This window comes from Camelus ferus, chromosome 13 (genome assembly GCF_009834535.1).
Source record: "Camelus ferus isolate YT-003-E chromosome 13, BCGSAC_Cfer_1.0, whole genome shotgun sequence".
NCBI classification, from domain to species: domain Eukaryota; kingdom Metazoa; phylum Chordata; class Mammalia; order Artiodactyla; family Camelidae; genus Camelus; species Camelus ferus.
The window spans coordinates 45,647,991-45,663,953 of record NC_045708.1 but is presented as its reverse complement, the minus strand read 5'-3'; the positions used below and the strand labels follow the sequence as shown (position 1 = coordinate 45,663,953).

The 15,963-nt window shown below is 37.2% G+C and overlaps 1 protein-coding gene across 8 annotated transcripts in view; it reads right to left on the bottom strand.

The window, feature by feature from the left end:
* Positions 1-15,963, bottom strand: part of PATJ (PATJ crumbs cell polarity complex component) — a 291,845-nt gene that overhangs the window by 173,470 nt on the left and 102,412 nt on the right. For all 8 annotated transcript variants that reach the window (XM_032494431.1, XM_032494436.1, XM_032494434.1 and 5 more), the window contains 4 exons: positions 13,598-13,669; positions 12,093-12,270; positions 7,035-7,145; positions 3,113-3,190 (listed from right to left, as the gene is read on the bottom strand). In XM_032494431.1, coding sequence (XP_032350322.1) covers positions 3,113-3,190; positions 7,035-7,145; positions 12,093-12,270; positions 13,598-13,669 — 439 coding nt within the window. The remainder of the gene's footprint in view (positions 1-3,112; positions 3,191-7,034; positions 7,146-12,092; positions 12,271-13,597; positions 13,670-15,963) is intronic.

Here is a 15,963-nt window from a genome sequence, read left to right as displayed (position 1 = left end):
GCACCTCTTGGAGTGAAGGTGCTTTGTCATTCCAGAATGTAAACTAATGCTTGGTACACGAGCTACAATTCCAGAGAAGAGCAGTGTAGTAAAGGACATCCTGTAATCACTGAAGCATCATGCAGTAATGGAGATGTAGATTCTGGTATGATCAATTAACTCACAAGTAGGAATGCTATGGGGACAATAATCGCCTCTGAATTTTCCAAAGAATTCACTCACTTGGTTAAATATCATCTACCTATGAGGCCCAGAACACCGCCTGGCACCTAATAGCACAAATTACATATTTGTTGAATGAATAAAAAAAACAAAAAACAAACAAAAATCTCTGGCTTTAGGTCACTGGGGATTTGGCACATGCTCTTTGGGCAAGTGCTACTTTTCTGTCTCCACTTAACTTTCTGACTTGGGGTTTATGGTTGCAATGTTAACTATTGCCATGTTAATTTAGTGATTAGTTGTTCTCCACACCAAGGAACTCAGCTGGACAGACTTAGACTGACTTTTGGTATTACTGGGCTCTTCAGGGATTTTTTTTTTTAATTTGAATGCAAATATCCTTGCTTTGTATTGAAATTCAATTTGGTCTAATGGAACAGGTCAAATGGATAAGAATCATACATTTATCTTCTTCCTTCTTGAGATTTTATGTGGAATTTTCCTGAATCAATTAAATTACCTTGTTCCCAAAAGTAAGTAAATTAGTAGCCAGTCTATTCATCTCTGTGTATTTATTGTCTATGTCCCCACAGACCGATTCCTTGTCTGCTTCCTTTTTGATATTATATCCAGACTCTGGCACAGTAACTGGCACCCAATCCTGCAAATACAGCCCACACCTCCAAAGGGTTGAGGAAGGGCTGAGGTCTGCAACCTGTACATACCTGGCACTACTACAAGCAATAACCACAGTCTTCCAGAATCTACACATTATCTGTATTTATTAAGTTACCAAAGATAAGCCACAGACTCCTGAACACACAGTATATGCTACTGCTAATCTGAATATAATCTGTGTGATTAAGATCTGAACTCAAAAGTTCTCAACCAGGTTAAAACAGACAGCCTTGTAATTTGGCAACCAATTTAATCCTTCAGTTCTTCTCAAGAATCCTTCCCCCCGCCTAAATTCTCAAAGAGTCTTAACTGGCCCCCAAGTGTTCAATTCAGTTAGAGCTTTTTTTTTTTTCTTTAACAGGGTGAAATCAACAATGGGTGAAGTTAAAAACAAGCAAACAAATCAAACAATCAAGCCAAAATCTTCAGTACAGAAGACAGAGATCTCTTCTGGCCTTGGCCTTAGGTTGACACAGAAGGAAAAAATAGAAAAAAGATGTCCCCTGAGATTTCCTTACAAATCCAGACCCATCAGGTTGGAGACCTGAATTCATCCTGTGTGTGGTTCAAATTTTTCCAAGCCAAAACACAAGGCAAATCAAAAAGAAAGCTGACAGTTTCAGCGATATTGAATGAAACAGACGGTAAGGCATTACTAAATAATGCCACATATTAATAAAATGGTCAGTTCCGTAGGAAGATACTTAGACACCTAATAAATAAACTTGAAAAAATGTAAAATAAAAACTGAAAAACTACACAAAAAGTGGATTAATTTTACCATCAAAATGGCAGATTGCTAGGTTACTCTGACCAAAAAAATAATAATAATAATCAGTAAGTGTGCAGAATAACTGAATAACTCAATTAACTAGCTTGTCCTAATGACTCTGCACAAAAGCCAGCTACCCAATAAATAGAAAACAGCTACTCTTTTACATCATAATACACATTCACAGTAAATATCTGTTCGATCATTTAAAAAAAGGCTCAACTAATGTAAAAGAATATTATACAAACTACAGTCTCTGATTATAACTAAAATATCTTAGGAAATAATAGCAATACATTTTTTTTAAATATTCATATGGAAATTTAAAAATATATTTCTAAATAATCTTGGGTGAAAAAGAAATCATGTTGGGACCTAATACAAAACAAAACAAAACTGAACAACAGAAAATCAACTTAATATCTTGAGATGCAGGTTTAAAGGCCTTAGGAGGAATGTACGGTCCTAAGTGATTATTTCAGAAAAGATGAGAACAAGGTTAATTAAACAAAATAAAGATACAGCAGAGAAGACTAACAGTTCAAAAGTTAATCCTTCAAAAAGAAAAATTAAATGAAAAATTACTCCAGATCAATTAAGAAAAAGTAAAATGTATTCACAATGAAAAAGAACTACTATGGAAAGAAAATAGATAACATACTTTGAGAGACTACAAGAACAACTTTATACCAGCAATGTAAAAAATTGGGCAATATCAACATTCCTTAGAGTAAGTAACCAAAACTGACTCTGAAGGGAATAGAAAATCTAGACAGTCATAATAACTATTGAAGAACTGAATTTAGGTGGTACAGCCTTTGTGATAGACAAACAAAACAGAGAAAGCTCAGAAATAGACCTCCCCTGCTAACCTGAGATATGACAGAGGTTGTGTTGCAAAGCAGTGGGTAAAGAAGGACCTATTTTAACTCAGTGGGATAATTAGTTATCAAGGGAACAATGAAAATCCATCACTGCCTGACACTATAGCCTAAAATAAATTTTAGATCAACTAATTCTACTAGAATAGAGGTGGGAAATTGGTAATTGAGCATTAACTCTGACGGATGGTAAGGAGAGCTTTCTCAGGTAGAGATGACCTTTGACCTTCTCCCGGAGGATGAAAAGGAAGGGCAATGTGGGAAAGGGGCTTCCGGATGAGAGAACAGCAAGATCCAAGTCTCAGAAACACTCTGGGGATGGACAGACAACCAGCCCAGCTGAACAGGAAAGAGAGGAGGGTGACGATGGCCAGCTGGTGCTTTATGACATTTTGTTTCTCCTCGTGACCACGGGAGCTCTATGACATTTTTACATGTGCACTTCACCAGGTTTCTGGTCCTCATCCCGGCCAGAACCAGCTATGTCCCCAGAAGTGAAACATTACAACCACAGTACTTGTACCCTGATACTCACCCAAACAACACTCTTACTAACTGCAGTTGAGATATGCACAAAGAAACCAGAAACATTTTTTAAAAGCTTGAGAGATTTGGTTACCTTTTCTTTCTTTCCTTGGGTGTCTTGGTCCTGGTTATTAGCGATTTTGTTGGCCTTGTTATGCACACTAGGAACGACCTACCACCACAAAAACAAGGAATGGGAGGAGGAAAACATTTAAATGTCACAATCAGCACATTGCTTCATATAATTTTTTAAAAATAGTTAACATCTTAATTAACTCTGACTTCACCTAAAAAGTAAAGACATGAGAAGTACAATTCAAGGCAAACAATACAACTTTGAAAACCTGACAAGCTACATAACCCGAAATTGTGTGTGCGTGTGCGCGTGAGCATATGTACCGTCAAGGGGCAATAAATTCACAGGCTTGCGTAGATCCAGAAAGTGAAGATGAAGATTTTTAAAAAGGTCACAGTACTTACTTTCTGGATCCAGACACCTCATTTTGCAAAATGCAGGTTTAAGGGTGATTGAAATTAATTCCTAGAACAATGGATGCAGCATTTATTTCATAGATTTACCTTATTCATCACTGTACCCCAGTTCATGTATGACATCTAGCACACTGGGCACATTCAATAAATATTTCACTGTCACTGTTAGCATATATATGAATTACAAATCTATCCCTTGATAAAAGTTCAGTGAGAGCTGGAATTTAGTGTTATTTATCACCATAACCCTGGTGCTCAGGAAGAGCCAAATGCATTGTAGTGCTCAATAAATGTTTATGTATGAATCAAACAGTTCGATTTCATAGAAATAATTTTAATTCTTAATGGTGCTAACAGCATAGATTACTTTTTGACTCATTTCTTTTTGTTAATCTATGAAACATCTTAAGAAAACATAAAATTTTCAGTGAATTTTTTTAAAGGCTCCTCAAACAGCTAACACAAATAATGTTAGCATAAAGTCTGGTGACAGACATGAAGATTAAAAAGAAAAAAATAAATCTCCTTTCTCAGAAAATTAAAAGAAATGCTTGCCTAGGGATAATTTAAAAAACAAAACCAAAAACCCACTTCTTTCCTAAGGCAATGTAAGGCTGATTCTCCATCACTTTTAATATAGAGTCTATTATATAGAGTCTATTAATATAAATTAATTTTGGAATAAATGAGAAAGTCCCAGAAATGTTTCATGTAAGTAAAAAACATATAGTGATGGTGCATCAACATATATGTAGTGATTCCTCTGTGAAGAGACACTGCACTTAATATTTATTTCTCTATTGAATACACACAACAATGTAAGGCAGAGTTCAAAAACTAGTGGGTCTACAGGTATGTGCTTCTTGTCCTGAAGAATCTTAAAGTGACAGAGTGTGTGCTTAGGCATGCATGTAAATACCGAATTACTCGCCCCCCCTTGAAGTCTTAAACACTTTGTCTCCCTGAGAAGTCAGAATACCTGCGCACACTGGACCTACTTCTCATGTGAAAAAACCAGCTGAAGCTGAACTGTAAGAGCTTTGGATGGGACAGAGTGTCGGCTTTCATTCATAGGGTTTACACTGGTTTTCATAGAGCAGAGAAATATCTTTCTGTACACATACCATTGGCGAAATTTGGAAGACAAAAGACCCACCAAAAAGACTACATCTTTAAGAAAAGCTAGTGTGCATGTATTTCTTGTGAAAATAAAAAATACATTTCTATACGATTAATATGCAAAATATACACGTGTCAACAAAATTTAGGTGCCATCGTGAAACAATATTAGGGAAATGCAAATGGAATACAGGAAAAAAGAAAACAATACATGATAATAAATTTCATCAACTGAAGGGATGACCCCAATTTCAAAAGGGTTTGTTTTCATAAATGGGGAAAAAAAACACCCTGATGCTACTGTGAAATGCAATTATGTTATTAAGTGGAAAAAATTACCTTGGCATAAAAATGTTCTACAGAGGAGAGCAGGATAAGTCATGAGTTCTGTTCTCAAATAAGCATTTACCAGGTAAATCTAAGTGGATACACACATTTCTTTCTAACGCGCTGAAAATATAGTTGAGAAATTCAGGAGAAAAAGCTTAAAAAGGTATTGTGTTGGTGATCCTCCTAAAGCATCTGTTAAAAGCACAAATTGAGAAAGTAAAGTAAAACACAATTCAAGAGGAGAAAGTACATATAAATACCACTGCTCAATTCTTGGCGTAGATGAGAATTTCCATGTAACTAAGGCACGTTCAGACATAGGGCCTTTGATGGGCTGAAAATTAGGAAATGACTTCTTGGAGGTTTTGAAGGAAGTTTCAAAGTCTAATGTAAAGTGATCAAGAATTTGGCTGTTTTCTACTCCTGTGATGACCGATATTACTTACAACAATAAGTAAGCCGAAGAGAGCACTGTTTTGCAAAGTATGAAACTTGATTCCTTTCACTGCCTTATTCAACTGCCACCACTTTGTGCTAAGAAAATCGAGCAAGTCATGGATGTTAACATCATCTCCTGAATATGCTCCGGTGGCTTGAACCACAGTTCAGTGCTTGATGAACTGAACACACAAGGCGGCAGTCTGTTGTGCTGCCTCAGGATAAGGAGTTGAGCCTGGCATGATGCTGAAGAGGTTTTCTTTTTTTTTGAACGGTTGGAAGAAATTGTACTGTTTATGTCATCCAAATGACAATTTCCACCTCAGCTCACCAGCAAAGGCTAGATTAACTGCTTGGCCTTTTTGGCTGACTTTATTATAACCTCTTAAATCTAACCTATTATAATGCTCTAAGTATTTTTCAGAAGGGAATTATTATAAATGTATAATTTGATTAGCTCACTCTAGCTCAAAACTGTTCCTTTGTAAGTGTCATTTGGCAGGGAATCACCTGGCCAATTTTCCTACTGAATTCAGTTTCCGGAAATAAAAGTGATGGCCTCAACTACTTTATCAGTATTATAAGGGTCAAAAAGCGGATTCCAATAAATCTAGGATTTTGAATTATACGAAAATGAGAAGACTCTTCTCAGTTTATCTCTCTCAATTTGTCTCGATGGTGTAAACCCAGCACTTAAGACTGTAGGGGACTGTGTGGCAATGCAGCACACCACAGCGCCCCATGTTGGGCGAGGCTGCAGCCCCTGTGCACAGGAAGGTTGTAAGTGTGCCAAAATAGCATGGTGATGCCACTGCCCTCAGGACAGCCAACATGTTTACCCAGTTTGCCATACAACTAATATATTCTGCATACCTTGACGTAAAAATGGTTGAAAAGCACTGTTATTACTATTGAAAAGCAAATTTTTTAAAAAAATGCAGTTTTTCTACTGTTCAGAAGTGCCCATGTTTTGAACAGCTGTCTTCCATTATAAAATAAAGAAAAATAAACACTGCTTCCAGTTATAGGAATTATGGATGACATTTCTACTGCACATTGCAATATAAAATACATATCCCGCCACTGACATCTGTGTATCAGATTCTGATTCCATACCAAAAGAGTAATTTATTACAGAAAAGAATTGTATGATTAAATACTGCTCTTCGAGAATTTCGAATCTCCAACAGAACACAGAACAGTGCTACACATTTGTATTCACATGCCTGTAATAAATACACAGAACGTGTGATAGTACCCGCAGAATGTTTTTATACCTGACTCACTCTGTCTTCAAAGTATTTTCTTAGCAAAGTAACTGGTTCAGAAAAGTTAAGTAACTTGCCTCCAAGCTAGCAAAACTGGTAAAAAAGGGAATTAAGGACTCTAAAACAGGTCTGTTGGACCCCACTGAACACTGGAATAACTCAAATTTGACCAGGAGATCAAAATCAGAGAAAAAAATGGGAAACTGATGTTAATACTACATTTAACTACATTTTTATGAAGCTAACACTTCCTTTGAGTAATAGTAGAATAACAACAGAAGTATGTTGGAAAATACTTGGAGGCAATAGCTTGGACCACAGATATGGAGAATATTTTTAAACTTTTTGAAAATATAAACTAAAGCTTACTCTTGGAGTGGATGACAGGCTCTGAACAACGAACACCACAGGGTTTCCTGCATTCTTAATGGCCTCAACTGCTTCTCTGTGTGAGGCATTCTGCAAGTCTACTCCAGACACCTGAAAATACAGAAGTGATTTATTTCAGTTAGAAAGGCAGCAGATCTTGTGGGTAGATTAATTCAAAGTTCATGTGTATTATCTAGTTACAAGAACAGCCAGAGTCTAATGAATTGGACCAAAGGCAGAAAAAAAATAAGACTGGCCCATAAAGAGCCTTGCTGTTTTAGGAGACCACGTTTAAGGAAAATAACATTTCACCTTCAAGAAAAGTAAATAAGATCAATATCTTAATAACAAAGGCCCTGGTTAAATATAGTTACCCAAAATAGGTAGCTCGGTCAGTAACAGAATCTTAAGAAGCTTCTCAGTTTGAGCTTCACGGCACAGAATTCTGAGTAGGGGCAGAGGGTGGGGACCTCTTTGGACTCATTTTCTCTCAGTTCAACTGAGAAAAATGATATTTTAAGTAAATTGCTCATCATCACAATTGAGTAGCTGAACGTTTCTCAAATTATGTTTAAAAAAGAAGTATGAAAACATCCATAGGTTCTTTAACTAAAAGTGTTGTGTGTTCAGCAGATTTGGGACAGCGTAAACAACTCTTCGTCACGTAAACCTCAAAGAACCTAACTTGTGAACATGCCCATAATCTCAAAGAGCATTCAATACTTATCAAATATATTTAACACAACAAATTTTTCAAACCAATAATGTGAGGGGGCCTTGGTAAACGCTGAGGTGGTTCATGGCCAATGGATAGTGACAGTTCGTGAATACTGTTTTGCCATAAAGGGACCAAGGAAATAGGAATGTAGGTGGAGAGGGATGTGGGATCAAGGTTGGTTTTTGTTTTTAAGATGGGACAGTAACAGTGATAATGATGCAGTGGAGAGGAAAAATGAAGGGCAGAGAAGTGACAACAGTAGCAGCAAATCCTTGGACAGTGAAGAGGGAATGACTTGGATTGCACAAGTTAGGGGTTAGCTTTACACAGAAGCACAAGCAGTTCATTTGTTGTGATAGATGCAGCTAAAAAAAAGCTTTGGTATGCAGTGGGAACAAGGGGAGACTCCCTTTTGACTGCTTCTATTTCCTCAACGAAATAGGCAACAAGGATCATAAACTGAGATTAAGACTATGGAAGGAGGTACAGGAGGTCTGCAGTAGTTACCTATGGAAATAGAAGAATAAAACAACTCAGGAAATATTACAGGAATGCAGGACAGAACTAAAGGGAGAGTGGGGGTGAGGGTCACGAACTTAAAATAAGACCGGACAGCATGGGTGCTTACTTTCTCCAGTCATGCTAGAGACCTGAAATAAGCGGCGTTGCATTTAACTAGGATGTGGTTCTCCCAGACAGGTTCAGTGAAAGGAAAGAGGATCAGAAGCGTTGGAAGTACAACAAGGGAGGGAGGGACGATCAATCACCGAGTCTGAGCAGAGTGAGGAGGAGACTGACACGCCAGAAGCTGAGGGGCGCAGAAGGGAGGGTCCTATGGTAGGAGATCGGAGCCCTGTGTGTTAGAGGGGCTTAGAGTCAGGAGGGTCTGAAGAGCAGTGAAAGATGGGAGAGAGGCAAGAGGTGAGGCCAGGGAGGCAGCTGAAGCCACGTTGTGCAAACTCCAAAAGGCCATGGCAAGAGCTCTGGCTTTGTATTCCACCAGACATCCCCAGGCGATGCCATTGCTCTTTGTACAAGCTCTTTTCCCATCTGAACTTGAGGAAGAATACAAATAATAGTAAGTGAAAAAAATGTTTAAAAATTTCAAGTGACGCTTTAAAAGCTGTCACAATGGTTTGATGAAGCTTCTTTCAAATAACTTGATCCTCAAAATATTTAACAGTGAGAGAAGCAGTGGCAGTATGAGAACTATTTCTTCTTCTAGTAATAATCAGCTTTTATTTCCCTAACACAGATTCCACAGTGTTAAATGGGAATCACTGAAGTTGGGAAGTTCGGGGAAAAAAATAAAATTCTGCTACATAACAACTGAAAAATAATCTTAGTCTTCCTCAGCTTTAAAATTATAACCTAAAAGTGTGTGTGTCCATTCACACAGATGAAGACTCGTTTCTAAAAATTATTAAATTCTCCTAGTTTAAAAAACTCTTCTTTACATGGAACTAAACCTTCCATGCAACTGTTTCAAGACACAGAATGATTATTAAACTTCACTAACAAAACAAACAAGTAACATTTCTCATAGAAGAAAGTAAACAAAAGACTCATGCTTAACAAAATATATATATCAGAGTGTAACATTTCACAGCTGTTGTGAATTAGAAGAAATATATATTATTAAATCTGAGACAAAACAGTGAGTTTTCATTAGTGTAAAAGTAATGTTGGATTAAGAGAGAGAATCCTTTATATCAACTGACAGCAGAGAAGGATGAGGAAAAAAAACCCCAAAATTCAAAAAGATAAAACAATGAACAATTAAATTACAAAACAAGGCAAAAGACACATACAAACATTTCATCAAAGAGGGGGTATAGATGGCAATTAAGCACACTGAGAAGTTCTTTACATTAGCTATTAGGGAACCACAAATTAAAACAACAGTGAGATATCACTATATACTTATCAGAATGGCTAAAATGAAAAACAGTGACAACACCAAATGTTGGTGAAGATGCAGAGAAACTGGATCACTCATACATTGCTGGTGGGAATATAAAATGGTACAGCCGCTCTGGAAAATAGTTTGACAGTTTCTTTCAAAACTAAAAATGAACTCAACATACAAACCAGCAATTATACTCTTAGGCATTTATCTCAAAGAAACGAAGACTTATTTTCACTCAGGAACTTGTATATAAATGTTTATAGCCAAGAACTGGAAACCACCCGATTATCTTTCAATGGGTGAATGGTTAAACTGTGGTACCTCCATACCATGGACTACTACTCATTCATAAAAAGGAATAAACTGTTGATAGACCACCAAATTGAATGAACTTCAATGAAATTACTCAGAGTAAAAGAAAGCCAACCTCAAAAAGGTAACAAAATGTATAATTTCATTATGTGACAACTGTGAAATAATCTAACTATAGACATAAATACAGAACAGTGGTTACCAGAGGCTAGGGATGGGGGAGGAGGGGATGGGAGAAGAGCGGCTGTAGAGGGGCCACACAAGGGAGTCTTGTGGTGATGATACAACTGAGCTTCCTGACTGCTGGGGTGGTTATGCAAGGCTACACACGTGATACAACTGTGTAGGCCTATAAACACACACACAGATGGTGCACGCATAACCGGTGAAATCTGAATATGAATTGTGCCAATGTCAGTATTTTGGTTTTGCTATTGCACTGTTGTCACATAAAACATTAACGTTGGGTAAGGCTGAGGGAAGGAACTCCCTCATACATTTCTGTGCAATTCCCTATGAATCTATAATTATTTCAAAATATATCTTTTGCATTTGGTTCTAAGTTCAAATATATCAGTAACCAAAATAAAAAATAAATGTTTCTTATTAGATGAGGATTATCAATTTAGATTTTAAACAAGCAAAATCCAGTAATATGTTGCTTACAAAAATACAATGGAAAAAAATCGCACATAAGAGGGAAAACGAAGGAATAAAAAAATAAATAAAACAAAGTACCATGCAAATGCTAAATAAATGAAACCACACCTGCCCCAGAAGCCAGAATAATCCTTTCAAAAAATGTGTACGTGTTTAGTTCTATAATGGATTCTCATGCATTTAGAGTTGAAAACCTTCCAAGCTCTGCGTGATGTGGCTTCCCGTTACCTCTCAGACCTCTTCTCTTCACCCTCTCTCTTGTTCACTCTACTGACATTAGCAGTGCTGGACTTCCTTCCGTTCCTTCCACACATCCAGGCAAGCTCCCACCTCAGAGCTCTCGCACATCAGTTCTCCCTGTCTGGAGCCTTCGTCCCCCACACATCCACACTGCCCACCCTCTCGTTTCCTGGGTCCGTCCCAATATCATCTTCCATAAAAATGCCCATTCACTGCAACTACTGCCTCCACCACCCATCTTCCCTCACCCTCCTCCCTGTTATTTTTCTCCACAGCTACTTATGACCATCTAACATTCCATGTATTACTTATTTGTGTACAGTCTGTCTCCCCCACTGTCATGTAAACACCATAACAGAAGGGATTTTGGGTCACTTTCTTCATTGCCATGTCCTCAGTGTGTTTGAAATTTTTAAAAATTTCATACAAACATAAATATAACCTAAAATTTATATACCCAGAGCAGTGTTACGCAATTCTTTGATTTATCATCACAATGATGCTATGGGTTTTGAAACCTCATTTCCATTTTATTTGGAAACTGAAAATAAAATGGGTTTAATAATTTGTCTGAGAACAAACAGAAAACAAAGAGGACAATCTAGACTTCAACCCATGACCTCCAGGGCTCTTTTCCCTCTATCAGAGCTAAAACACCACAGCTGATTTTTAGCAGCATAAAGCATGAATTAAGAAAACGCAGATTCTGGGATTAAAGGCATTCAATATAGTGTCATCCAATAAACCCAATGCAAAGAAAGGTATCAGAGTCAGACCTGTTAGTGCCTTGATGTGCCCTTAAAACTCCACTCTGCAAAGCCTGCCATGTGGAAAGGGTGGACTCACCCCTCACCCAACGGCATCTTCGACTTCCAGGGTCGGCTCTGGGAGGACAGCATGGCTATCCCACTGACGCACACGATTCAGTGTTTAGCTAAAGACTGGTAGAAGCATGATACCCACCATCTGCCTCATTCTGCAAAGTTATAAATTGTTCTTTCAGTCAACCGAGGCTTTCTGTTATCATTTTAAATGCTGTCAGCTCAAAGTTAGCATCTCATAAAATTGTGCAAACACATAAACCAAGGCATCTGAATAAAACACACCAATTGTACACACACACACACTGCAACACATGAAGGAAGGACTTCCGACTAAATAATTACTTTACTGTTTTACAGTATGTTTCACACAAAAACAGAATTTGAACATTATTTACCTCAAGTATTTTATCTCCAGTTTTAAGAGCATTTGTTTTTCCTGCTGGACTGTCTTCCAAAACTTGTTTGATAAATATGCCTTTAAGCTCCTCTCCATTCTTCAGGCGTTTGATAACAGTTTGTCCACCAACAATACTAATACCAAGAGATACGTCGGGTTCTCTAAAAATCTCAACACTGTAAAACCAAAAATAACAAAATTCATTCATGAACAAGGTAATTTCATTGGTGTACTGTCACTGTGTTCAATGTGTACTTTATCCTTGTGACTCATATAAATGTATTTTTACAAATACTACAAAAATTGTACATACTTCCAAAATTATAAGAGCCTATCAATAATTCATGGCATAGATGAAAGTTTAAATTCTGAAAAAGGTTTCTAAAAACAATAAACACGACTCTAAGTATTCAAAGACTTGGCTAGGCCTTAACACTCCCATCTCTTACCTCCATATATTTTCTGTGACTAGTCCTTTCCATCTGCATTGTAATATTAGCAAAGAACGAATTAAGGAAACAACAAATGAGTGAAAAAAAATCAAAAAAGTCACATATATCATTTTGGCAAAAAGCACAGACTTGCAGAATAAAATAAATTTGCCACTGAGAGGCTCCCTGCCCATACCACTTTTCTCAGTCAGCAGGCTTAACTGGGGGTTCTTTAAGCGGAGGGTAGATGTTATCACTCCTAAGGCAGGAAAGGTCTTCCTTTCTTCCTACCTCTGCACCATTTTCACAAAGAAAGCACAGAATAAAGCTTGCCCTTCAGGCACAGTTGGCCGGTTAGCTCAGTTGCTTAGAGCTGGGCGCTAATAAAACGTGCCCTTCAAGATACTGTGAATTTTGTTCAAAGTGCACAGACATGGACAATAATTAACTCAAAAAGGTAGCTCAGAAAACAGCTCCTTAGAGTTCTGAAGACAAACCTCAAAAGCGCAAGAAAAAAGCATTCTGGGTGGCGTGGTGGAATTAATAATGCATGAAGAACAGGGAGGGCAGCGAAAGGAAGACTTTTACAACCTACATAAAGTGCAGCCGTGGTGACGACTTCATGCCACGAGCGTGTCCAAGGGAACATGGGCTCCACACACTCTGCTAGCTCAAACAAGGGGAGGAGGGTAGAAATAAAAAATTGCTGTATGATACAAGCCTCTACTACTGCTGTTGTTGTTTATTAAAAAAAAGAGCTTGACTGTGCTCAAGGCAGCCCAACCTGCCTTGCTCAGTGATGCAGTGATAAAGAAGACTTAGTCCACCAGAGATGGACATTTGTAAACTACTTTCTCTAAAGGAGTGTGACAAACATTCTCCTAGTATAGGTTATAGTCATTTTACTCGGATAAAAATCTGTAGATAAGGCAAAATTAAATTAAAATTTAAGCCAGTGTACATGTGACCTAGGGCAACCATTAGAGAATGACTGAATGACATTATTAAGTTAAAGAGAAGAGCAACTCATTGCGTTGTCCTATCGAGAAAGCCAGCAATGTCACCAACATACATTCTTGGTGGTCCCCAGTGGCTGAAGTTTGGAGTTTCTTCTCCTTCACCTTCTTCTCTCTCAGGTAATTCACTGAGAAGAAAGGAAAAAACATAAACAGCATGTAACTTATGACAAGTCTTTTATTATTAAATAAAATTTTTGAAAAGTTTTGACATTGCACAATGTATACGTAGTTAAATAGTTCTTAATTTCTAAGCTTAAAAAAATTTACATCAATAGTTAACTATCCACACAAAGCAAAAATATATTGCTTGAATGTTCAACTTAACAAATATCCACCCAGCACCAGGAAATCATTGATTACAAACACTTTTACTGGTGACTCGCTAGATGCTATTTCTAAAAACCTATTTGAATTTGTATAATTTCACATTTCTCCACCAACATATATCATAAAACTAAACCAACCCTGTAACCAGGCTCCTCTCCGTTTTCTTCTTTCCTATACCCCAACTGCAATAGGGGTGATAATATGAAATAAGTATTTGGCCTCTGTCTCTGGTCCCTGACACAGAGCTTCTAAAACCCTTGGAATTTTCCAAATGATGGGGTGACAGGAGCATTTTTTGGTTTATTCATAACAAGCCTTTCTCAACTATACCTGCATTTATGCTAATAAGGTGACTCTAGGTAGGGCCATAGACAGTTTCAGGACGGAGGCTGGTTGCTAGAGAAACAACCATGTGTTTAGAGTTAGAACTTTCAGCCCCACCCCTACCTTTAAGAGGGGGTAAGAGGCTAGAAACTGAGTCCAGTCACCAATGGCCAATGATGGAATTAATCACACCTACATAATGGCACCCCCATAAAATCCCTGAATGACAGGGTTCAGAGAGCCTCTGTGTTGGAGAACACAGCAAAGTGCCCCGAGAGAGCATGGAAGCTCTTGCATTCCACACACCCTCTGCCTTGCCTTATGCATCTCTTTCATGTGGCTATTCCAGAACTGCATCCTTTATAATAAACCAGTAATACTGAAGTACTTTCCTGAGTTCTACAAGCCATCCTAGCAAGTTATTGAACTTTAGGAAGGTGTTACAGGAACCTCCAATTGATAGCCAGTTGGTCAGACACTGAGTTGGCAACTTGGGACTTGTGAGTGACATCTGAATTTGGGGAGACTTGTGGGAATGAGCCCTTAACCTGTGGGGTCTGCACTAACTCCAGGTAGTTAATGTCAGAATTAAAATGAATTGTAGGACACGCAGTATCCAGAGAATCAGAGAACTGGTTGTTGGGTGGAGGGAAAAACTCAGACATTTGGTGTCAGGAGTGTTGTGAGCAAAAAAAGCTCATGGTATGTATAAAGAAAAAAAAAAAAACCCAAATGTGTATATATTTTTATTATGGTACATGTATAATATCATTATAAGGATTAAATTCTTAAATTTAAAATAACCTAAAATAGGAAACCAAGCTTTAACATTGGTATGGGCTATGTTTTTCTATTAAAAAAATATTAAAACCAAGGCAGGAGGATATAGCTCAGTGGTAGAGCATGTGCTTAGCATACACGAGGTCCTGGGTTCAATCCCCAGTGCCTCCATTGAAAAACAAACAAACAAGCAAACAAACAGATAAATAAAAAATTAAAACCAAGTATTTCCCAAACTGCTGGCTTTCACATACACTATTATGAGAAGAGGGGGAAAAATCTGTCTAAAATAAGGGACATTTTACTTTTCTTTAAGAAAAGGTGTAACAAAAGGATTACTCTGTTAGAAGAGACTGACTTTTTCAAAGCATGTTATCTTTCCTTAGGAAGTTGATAAGCGCATATTTTATTCACATTATTTCATATCTGAAAAGAGAAAACTTTCAAAAATTAGATATTGAGATTAGTTTTGGAAATACATAGTCACAGGAGATGAGTACTATACAAAAATAATGTAGTCACTTTACATTGATGAATGCATATACCTTTTAACCCAAATTAAAATTTAACTAAGAAAGTAAAAATACTTTTACTGCCTATATGAAGATGTAAATTTGCACAAATGTATTTGAAACTTTCACAAGGGATTTCTAACCTCAAATTTTATAATTTGCACTTTAATTAAACATGGTCAATAGCTCAATCAGTTAGAATGTCAAGTCTTAAAATAACTGAACTTTTTCCTTTTACATTTAACCAGTCTTATAACCATTTTTCCCTAAAGGAATTAACGATCTAATAGGAACAATGTTTTTTATTTAAGTCCTTTATAACAAATGCCCAAAGTTATCATTCTTTACAGTTTTGGGAGGAAAGATGGAGTACCCCATTAATGAACAAGAGGATATTAATAGTAAGACTTGGTCATGATATACCATGTCTTTGAGAGTAAAATTTTCAACATCATACAAAAATTAGATGAGTCCAG